This window comes from Lactuca saligna, chromosome 5 (assembly GCF_052625555.1).
Source record: "Lactuca saligna cultivar CGN05327 chromosome 5, ASM5262555v1, whole genome shotgun sequence".
Lineage (NCBI taxonomy): Eukaryota > Viridiplantae > Streptophyta > Magnoliopsida > Asterales > Asteraceae > Lactuca > Lactuca saligna.
Genome location: NC_136421.1, coordinates 280,898,311 through 280,908,318, shown reverse-complemented (window position 1 = coordinate 280,908,318; position 10,008 = coordinate 280,898,311). Strand labels below are relative to the sequence as shown.

The following is a 10,008-nucleotide window of genomic DNA, read 5'->3' as shown; positions in this document are numbered from 1 at the left end:
TCACATGCAAATTCAACTTATTTGAAGTAGGTACAGAAATAAGAATTATGTCAACACGATAGGTTGCAAACCTTAAGTTGTGTGCTAGTGATAAATTACAGGTTTTACTCTTGATTAAATCTTGAAACTCTTTCAGGATCTTTAAGGCTCCCACTGTCCCCTTGACATATAAGTTTTCCTAGTCAAGAACCATTCCTTGACAAAACAAATATTCAAGGGATAGTGCGGATTCTTATCAAAACTAACACCTCACACAATTGGTCTTAGTTGGTCTTTGTCTCATCCAAGACATCACAACTTACCAATCTCAAATGTACAAGAGTAGAAACATTTCACACTACATTTGATAAGTGTTTTAAACCTTACTTTATGTCACTCAATGTTACAATCTTGGAGTATGACTCTAAGAATTGTTTTGGAACGAAGTATGACTCATCTCCTTGATCTTAACCAATCCAACAATTCATGACCTCTCTTCTTAGCCATAACAATGCACTAAGACGTCCTTAGAGTATGAATTTGTGATATGGTTTCTATATCATTAAGATGATCATAAAACTGATACTAAAGTACTCTCCCATCTTTTCAGATTTGAGAAACTTTTATCCTTCTGCCTAATTTGATTATTCTTATTCGCTCTGCCATACATTGGAACCTTTTCAATGTTACAGAGTTATACTTAACCTTATAAGTATAATCATATTTACTAATCTTTAGTAAATCATGAAAAATCAATCTTTGTGGTGGACCTTGACCAGTGCACACCTAGTGTACCTAATTCCTTAGTCCTTCAATTGACTCGCATATACATGTGATCAAAGAATTAGTCTTAATTTTTCAAAGATGAAAATTCTCATTCATCATACAATACAACTTGTATGATTCCAAGTTTCTGTCCAATTGAAACTTGGGTGATGAAAAACTTTCTTCATTTGGTAAATTCAGACACTACCACAAATGAAAGAATCAAATCCACTTTCCAATATTGCTATTACTGGAAACATATAAGCAACAATTTTCCACAGATGCCACTGTAAGGATATATATATATATATATATATATATATATATATATATATATATATATATATATATATATATATATATATATTAAAATAAATAAAATTAAAAAACCTTTTTTTTTCTTTTTTTTAAACTTTGCGGAAAAACTTATCCTTACAATCCACATGAAAACTTTGTTGTTATCTATTCATAAGCAATATATTATAACTCCTAAGAAGTAGCTCAAGAATCCGATCTTCAAACTACGCGATAGAAATCCATCTACGCGATCAGATTCAGCATATTCTTTCTTTAAGTTTCTTTACCTTTTCTTTGATTCTTAAAACATCACCATGTGACCCATTCACATTATGTAATAAGAATCACAGAATAGAAACTTAGCAGAGTTAGATAGTGGACTTTACCTGAAGTAGAGTCAAACTTATCGACTTTAACATCCTTAGGTAAATTATGGTAGCTTTGCAACCAATGCCCCTTTCTTTGGCAATATAAACATATGGACCCTTTGATAATGGTACACGGGACTATCACATACTTAGTTTTTCTCTTTACCATTTGGTCAACCGAGTTGACTATGGCTGGTCCCTTTCCATTGGGAAGAGAATGCTTTTCTGGATTTCCTGTGTCACTATTGTCAATGTCCATCAAGTTTTGAGGAAGTTGATCTTAACAAATAGATAAAATCATTAAGGGTCTTGTCATAGTCTTTTTCATAGGTGTTCCAAAAGAACTCACTATGTGACTTAGAAAGTGATTGAACCACCAACTTTCTCAAGACTTTGACACCCAACTCTCCCGGCTTGTCAATATGTGACTACATCTCCAAGATGTGACCACACCAAGACCTTTACTTGCCAATAGGGCTCGAGTGACCTTAAACTTTTTCAAGAACTTGTGGGGTAGGGAGAATAATTGGAGGAGATAGAGGAAGTGAAGCATGATGTTGAGGAACATCATCTTCAAGAGATTTGGGAAGATCATAAATGTCTAAACCAGACATGTTTTGGGAGATATTCAAGATAGTCGATTTAAAGTCCTTAATATGACACCCAATATGAAATATTAAGGCTAGGAACCAACACAATATTTTATAATTTGGAAGAGGGACACCATGAAAAACGAAATAATTTATTAGGTTTTAATTGGATTTGAAATTCCTAGATCTTTTGAGATTCATTGAACTTTTCAATGGCATGTTTCAATCTCGAGTGTGCCCTCTCAAATTTTGTGACTGGGATGTCGAGGATCACAAAACAAGGTGTGAATAACCATACCAATTCACTTGGTACCCTTAATATTATCACCTAATCAATGTGCCGGTTAACCACACACGCTCCATTGATCTATGACAAACATTAAGTCACCCTTCGTGGTCCTTACTAGTCCAAGTTAGTGTGCCGGTTAACCACACACGCTCCACCAACGACTTGGTAAGGTACAAAGTGTGAATTCCATGGGCTAGCACCAAATTCACATTTTTCCTAAAGTAACTAAGATTGGGAATTATTAAGATTTTAGTTACTTAGTATTTATCATTAATACTTTTAGTGAAGGGAGAATTTAAAGTCATTGTCCTACCCGTTCGGCTAACGATCCTCCACCAGTCAAGCAAGCGGTGGGTGAGAGTATACACCCATTAAGTCGCCATTTTATAGGCAACAACCTTATACCCACCTTATAGACCGGTTTCGTGAATGAAGCCTACTAACGGTAAAACGACTTGTTCTTATACATATATATAATAATTAACCATTAATGTTATAAATAGTATAAGTGTTGAATTTTAACTCTTTAGAGTTCTAAGGGCTAACTTGGAACTAAAGTATTCATAAGAGAAAACTTTTCAAATTCCAAAACTTGAGGGCAAGTTTAGAAACTATTCAAAACTAATTAATTCCATAACTTATGTGTTTAAAGTAGTTTTAATCCAAAAAACTCTTCAAGTTCCATAACTTATGGAAGACTTTAACCTAATAAGAGAATTAACTTTTCTTTATTTTTTATAACTTATGGAATTAATTAAGGTTACACTTTATTTATTAATGAAGTGACTCTTGAACTTCCATAACTTATAACTTGAGGACAAGTTATGGAGTCATAAATAAAATATTCAATGACACAAGACTCCTCATTTTGTAACCATTACCAACTTTTATGAGTTTTATGAGTCTTTAATGTGACTCTTCATGTAACTTGAGGACAAGTTACACAAACACATTTTATACTCAACTCTTGGATTAAAATGGATTGAAAGCAACTATTTCAATTAACTTTTCTATTAATCTAAGCAACTCATAAGAACAAGATAATTCAAATCAAACTTTTTTCATGTAATTAGAGTAACACTTTAAACTAATACAAAACATGAATCTATTGACAATTATCTTTGAAAATGGATTAGCATGAACATTACCACATTAAAAACAAGTTTATAAGTTCAAAAACAACTTAGGGTAATGTTCCTAGTCCATTTCTAGCCAAAAACCTCGAAAATATGCTATCTGGGGTCCAACTCGTCGAGTGCATGAACCGACTCGGGGAGTTAGATCGTTTTGATCAATTTTTAGGCATGGACTCGCCAAGTCCCTTGATGGACTCGCCGAGTCTGATGATCAAACAGCAACACTTTCGATTTTTTAAGCAGTTTTGCAGGTATAACAAGAAAACAAGCCTAGGCTCTGATACCACTATTGGGTTTTGAGCATTCTAACACTCCTAAGTTTACATGCAACCCTAAATACCTTGGATATATGTTTTCTCTATTATACATGCAAATAAGAACATCCAAGGCATTATCCTAATCTAGCATACAAAACAAGGAGTGTAACAAGATAGAATACATACCTCTTTGATGTAGAAAGTCTTCATGAAGCTTGAGTGCCTAGCCCAATAGTGTGGAAGCCTCAAATGGAATCACAATCATCAAAACACTTAGAATAACTTGAGAGAGTTCTACACTTCATGAAATCGGCTAGCCCTTTTTTACACTCTCTCTAGTGGCCGATTTTTGTCAAGAATAAGATCTTTATATAGTGTTATAATTAGGGTAAATCCTTAATTGTCATGGCTTTCCATTTTCTTGGATCCATGGGTTCAAATACACCATGGAGCATCCATGGACCATCCTATGGGTTTTAGCCCAACTTGATTATCCATGGAGCATTAGCCCACTATATAAGTATGGATGATTTACACAATCAACCCATATATTTAATTAGTCTTCTTTTGATCACTTAATTAATCCTAGATTAACTCTTGATCAATACTAATTAAATAATCTTATTATTCTTATTATTAATATACTAGAACTTATAATATATTAATAACCATAAGTGTCTTATTTCTCTCATTATAGTCTATCCAAGTGCATGATGGTATGCAACCCAAATGGACCATGCCGGGTCGGGTCAAGTCTTACCAATTATAGTTATGGACTTAGACATTAATCCAACAATATGTTTATATGATTATGAGTGTATTGGGCAAGGCCCGAGCGGGGCCCTGTGATCGACAAATCTGTAATCCGAGCGGGGCCCGAGGCCGAGTGGGACTCGAGACCGGGTGAGGTCCGACGGAGGGCGGGGGCCTAGTATTTGATTTATGTATGTATAGTATGTGGTATCTTGGGGGACTCACTAAGTTTTGTGCTTACGATTTCCAGTTTATGTTTCATGTGCTTCATTTTCAAATAGAAGAGTTCGGAATGATTGCAGAGCACACACCACATGTTTCTGTATTTATGACTTACTTTGATTTGATGATGATGTTTTGATAAATCTTGATTACCATGATTTTATGGAAATGTTATGTATTAACGATTTATTAATTTAAAATCGAATATTGTCATTGCTTTTGAGACGTTACAGTTTTTGTTACTAAAAATTTATTGAACATGATCATTGGAGCGTTATGATGGTTCAAAAGTTTTTTTTTTTTTTTTTTTTTTTTTTTTTTTTTTTGTTTTTGTTTTTGTTTTTGTGTTTTTGTTTTTTTTGTTTTGTTTTTGTTTTTGTTTTTGTTTTGTTTTTGTTTTTTTGTTTTTTTTTGCTTTTGTTGCTAATTTGTAAATAACTATCATAAACCAACAATTTTGTAATATAATGTATTATGGAAAAAATGATTAAACACATTATTCTAACTATGGTTTCTATGATTATCATCTTTTACACTGGATTTGTTATCTCATGTCTGCTTTTCGTGAAAAAAATACCAATTGAAGTGGAGGGTTTTTTCAAACAACAAGGGCTGATTCAACTATTAAATCAAATGATATTGAGCATGTTTCCCATCATCTTTAATTAAGATGTCATTGTTGTTTGTTATTTTGATTCCTTACATGTAAGTTGTTAAACTGTCCCAAAAAATATAGTATTATATATTAAGTAGGGATAAGAATGAGTCGATTTTGATAGGTTTTTGGCTAAAACTGAACCAAAATGTTGAAGGTTGTTTTTTTCGTTTTTTAAACCCAGATGAGTTCAGTTTCGGCATGGGTCGGTTTTCGGTTTGGTTTTATGGATTTTCGAGTTCAAACCCATTGGAAATATGTTGCTATAAATGGTATTGGGTCAAATGTAAATATACTAAAATATAGAGTACGGATTCTACAAACATAAAAAAAGATCAAACGATTAAAATTTAATGCCACTAAAACTTTGTGGACTAATAAGCCGGAACGAAAATTTGATGTTTGAAACAAATGAGTAATGTGGTGTATAATAAATATAAATATATTAAAAATCAATATAAAAAATGGTTTATGGGTGGATTTTGCCTTTGGCTTTTTACCCGGGACAACCAAATCGAACCAAATTGTTTTGGGAATATGACTTATGAAGGTAATTAACTTTTCGGTATGTTCACATCTGGGTAACTATCTTTTTTTTGTACACATTTGGGTAACAAACTTGTTGGAAGTGTTCACATATAACCATTATGACCTGCTATAGCAGGTTAAATCCTAGATGTAAACGCTTTCAACAAGTTCGTTACCTAGATGTGTAAAAAAAAAATAGTTACCCAAATATGAACAAAACCAAAAGTAAAAATTAAATTACACGAATGGTCCCTGTAGTTTGGGGGAATTTGTATTTTTGGTCCCTAACTTATTTTTTTAACTTGGATGGTTCCTACTATTTATTTTTGTTGCGCGTTTGGTCCCTGTCTTACCTAAAAAGACTATTGTGCCCTTATTAATTTATTTTTTAATTAATTTTCTTATTTATGTATTTATTTTTTACATATTTAAAAAAAATTTAATAGACCACACATATTTGTATCTCCTCGGATGATCCCTACTATTTATTTTTTAATTAATTTATTTTTTTAACTCGGATGGTCCCTATTGTTTAATTTTGTTACGAGCTTGGTCTATGTCTTACCTAAAAAGACTATTGTGCCCTTATTAATTTATTTTTTTAAATAATTTTCTTGTTTATGTACTTATACTTTATGTATTTAAGAAAAAATAGTAGACCCCACATATATGTATCTCCTCACCATCCCGTCTCTCATCCTTCTCAGCTTCTATTTATTTTCCATTTTTAGTGATATCGACGTCTTCATCGTCACTTCTTTTTTCGGTCCTTTAACTCTGTCGAATCAATGCCACAACCCACTAATGATGAAGAGACTGTAGGTTATGGTGTTGGTTCGCTAGAGTTGAAGTACCAAAAAAAGAAGAATGGTGAAGACGTCGATGTTACTAAAAATGGAAAAGAAATAAAAGTTGGGGAGGATAAGAGATGAGAAGGTGACCGGTAAGACTCAAATTAAAATTTTCAAATGTGGTTTCAGGATTACGGTGAGGAGATATAGATATGTGGGGTATATTAATTTTTTTAAATATATAAAAAATAAATATATAAATAAGAAAATTAATTAAAAACAATTAATAAGGGCAAAATAGTCTTTTTAGGTAAGACATGAACCAAACGCGTAACAAAAATAAACAGTAGAACCCTTCCGAGTTAAAAAAATAAATTAATTAAAAAATAAACAGTAGGGTGGTCTATTAATTTTTTTAAATATACAAAAAATAAATAGATAAATAAGAAAATTAATTAAAAATAAATTAATAAGGCACAATAGTCTCATTAGGTAAGACAGGAACCAAACGCGCAACAAAAATAAACAATAAGGACCATCCAAATTTAAAAAAAAATAAGTTAGGGACCAAAAACACAAAATACTCTAAACCATAGGGACCATTCGTGTCTTTTTGTTCATATTTAGGTAACTATTTTTTTGTACACATCTAGGTAACGAACTTGTTGAAAACGTTTACATCTAGGATTTAACCTGCTATAGCAGGTCATAATTGTTATATGTGAACATTTCCAATAAGTTTGTTACCTAAATGTGTACAACAAAAAAAGATAGTTACCCAGATGTGAACATACCGAAAAGTTAATTATCTTCATAAGTCATATTCCCAATTGTTTTGGTTTTCGAAAAATTCAAACCCAACCCATTGGTTATGGTTTCTAGTTTGATTTTTCGGTCGATTTTCATTCCTCACCCATTTCAAACTTAATTACATTTTAATAATTTACAAAATATACAACCAAGTTGTTATATTTAATTAGTGGTCATTTTCGTTGTATTTCTTTCATGTCGCCGAGGCCAAGCAAGGCCATACCACATGATTCTCACTTGTTTCCTTCTTTATCCATCTCCCAGAAAAGATGATATCTTTCAACACCTCTCCTTTCCTACCTCCACTCGTCGTAAGTCTTTCCTTCTTTCTTCCTTTCAATTCATCGACTTTTAGATGAGTTTTATTGTATGATTCACTACAAACCCATTTCAATTCTATCCAAATATCTCCATTTCTAACCCGATTTTAGCTTTCTTGAATCAGTTACTGCTAAAAGTTCATAAATTTGCTATAGAATTTTAGGGGTTCTCGGATTCTTGGTATGTTTTGAATGATACGTAGTTTTTAGTTGAAAGAACATCGTAAATTACCGCAATTCCATCTGGGTGTTCCATGGATTCTTTGTTGAGGACTCACAGTTCGTTCGAATTTCTCCACGCAATCAACAGATTTGCAGGAAACGCAACCACTTTGAGTTCATCCAAGTCTCAAATTCATGAAACTAGATTTTTCCCTAAGAAACCCCATTTGAAATGGGGTCATGGAGGTTGTTGTGTTAAGGCCAGTAGTAGTGCTCTTCTAGAACTCGTTCCCGAAATCAAGAAAGAACTCCTCGATTTCGAGCTTCCTCTCTACGATCCTTCAAAGGGTCTGGTGGTGGATCTTGTGGTGGTCGGCGGTGGCCCGTCGGGCCTTGCGGTTGCCCAACAAGTTTCCGATGCCGGGCTCACCGTTTGCTCGATTGACCCTTCACCTCAACAGATATGGCCCAACAATTATGGTGTTTGGGTCGATGAATTTGAGGCCATGGATTTGCTAGATTGCCTCGACACCACCTGGTCAAGCGCCGTTGTTTACATCAACGAAAATTCACCCAAGAATCTCGGTAGACCTTACGGAAGAGTTAACCGGAAACAACTCAAATCAAAGATGTTAAAGAAATGCATATCAAATGGAGTCAAGTTTCATCAAGCGAAGGTAATCAAAGTCATTCATGAAGAACTTAAATCTTTGTTAATCTGCAACGATGGTGTCACCATTCAAGCCACATTAGTCCTCGATGCAACTGGTTTTTCAAGATCTTTGGTACAATACGACAAGCCTTACAATCCAGGATACCAAGTCGCATATGGGATTCTAGCAGAAGTAGAAGAACACCCTTTTGATGTTGACAAAATGCTCTTCATGGATTGGAGAGATTCACATCTCAACAACAATCCCGAAATCAAAGAACGGAATTCAAAAATCCCAACTTTCCTTTACGCGATGCCGTTTTCATCAAATCGGATCTTTCTTGAAGAAACTTCACTCGTGGCTCGACCAGGGTTAAAATTTGAAGATATTCAAGAACGAATGGTGTGTAGGTTAAAGCATTTGGGTATAAAAGTGAAAAGCATCGAAGAAGATGAACGGTGTGTTATTCCGATGGGTGGGCCGCTCCCGGTCCTCCCTCAAAGAGTTCTTGGAATAGGCGGCACCGCCGGCATGGTGCATCCTTCCACCGGATACATGGTGGCTAGAACCCTAGCTGCCGCCCCGATTGTTGCAAAATCGATAATTCATTATCTTAATTCTGAAAAAACGGTGTCGGGGACGGATTTATCTGCTGGGATTTGGCGGGATTTGTGGCCAATTGAGCGGAGAAGACAAAGAGAGTTTTTTTGTTTTGGTATGGATCTCTTGCTTAAGCTTGATTTGGAAGGGACACGAAGGTTTTTTGATGCGTTTTTTGATCTTGAACCTCGTTATTGGCATGGGTTTTTGTCATCACGATTGTTTCTGCCTGAGTTAATGACTTTTGGGGTTTCTCTTTTCGGTCGTGCTTCTAATACTTGTAGATTGGACATGATGGTGAATGGAACTTTACCATTGGGAACGATGATCAACAACTTGGTTCAAGATCGAGAATAGAAATTAAGATGCTTGTAAGCTTTTTGTTGTTCTCTGGATATGATGATTATTGTATGTTTCAGTTGATTAGCATGGATTTCTCTCAATTTGTCATGGAAATTGACATTTTGATACAGTATAGTTATAGTTTATACGTCAATGTCATATTATTTTTCCACATATCTTGTAATTTAAAACCCTTTTGCATCACAATCGTGCATCAGTCTTCTATTATGAATTTATGATTATACATGATGTGGTGTATTGCGTTTGATATGCATTGAACTCGGGTAGAAATGATGCAGAATTGTATCTACTAAGCATCCAATCGGGTTATGTTTGATATTTTATACCAATTTGCACCAAAAGTATTTGTTTGTGGATGTGCAAACACAAACTCCCAGGATTTGAGTTTAAGGTATTTTTGTCTCTTATCGGAACACACAATACCTGAAAGATGTACACAATGAATTTAGAGAAAGATTGTCGGATTGAAT

The 10,008-nt window shown here is 34.0% G+C and overlaps 1 protein-coding gene across 1 annotated transcript; it reads left to right on the top strand.

The window, feature by feature from the left end:
• The first annotated feature begins 7,629 nt into the window (after nucleotides 1-7,629).
• Nucleotides 7,630-9,763, top strand: LYC (lycopene cyclase). The gene is made up of 2 exons (XM_078996381.1): nucleotides 7,630-7,751; nucleotides 7,886-9,763. The coding sequence occupies exon 2, from the start codon at nucleotides 8,015-8,017 to the stop codon at nucleotides 9,530-9,532; it is 1,518 nt and encodes a 505-aa protein (XP_078852507.1). The 5' UTR covers nucleotides 7,630-7,751; nucleotides 7,886-8,014; the 3' UTR covers nucleotides 9,533-9,763.
• Nucleotides 9,764-10,008: the final 245 nt, after the last annotated feature.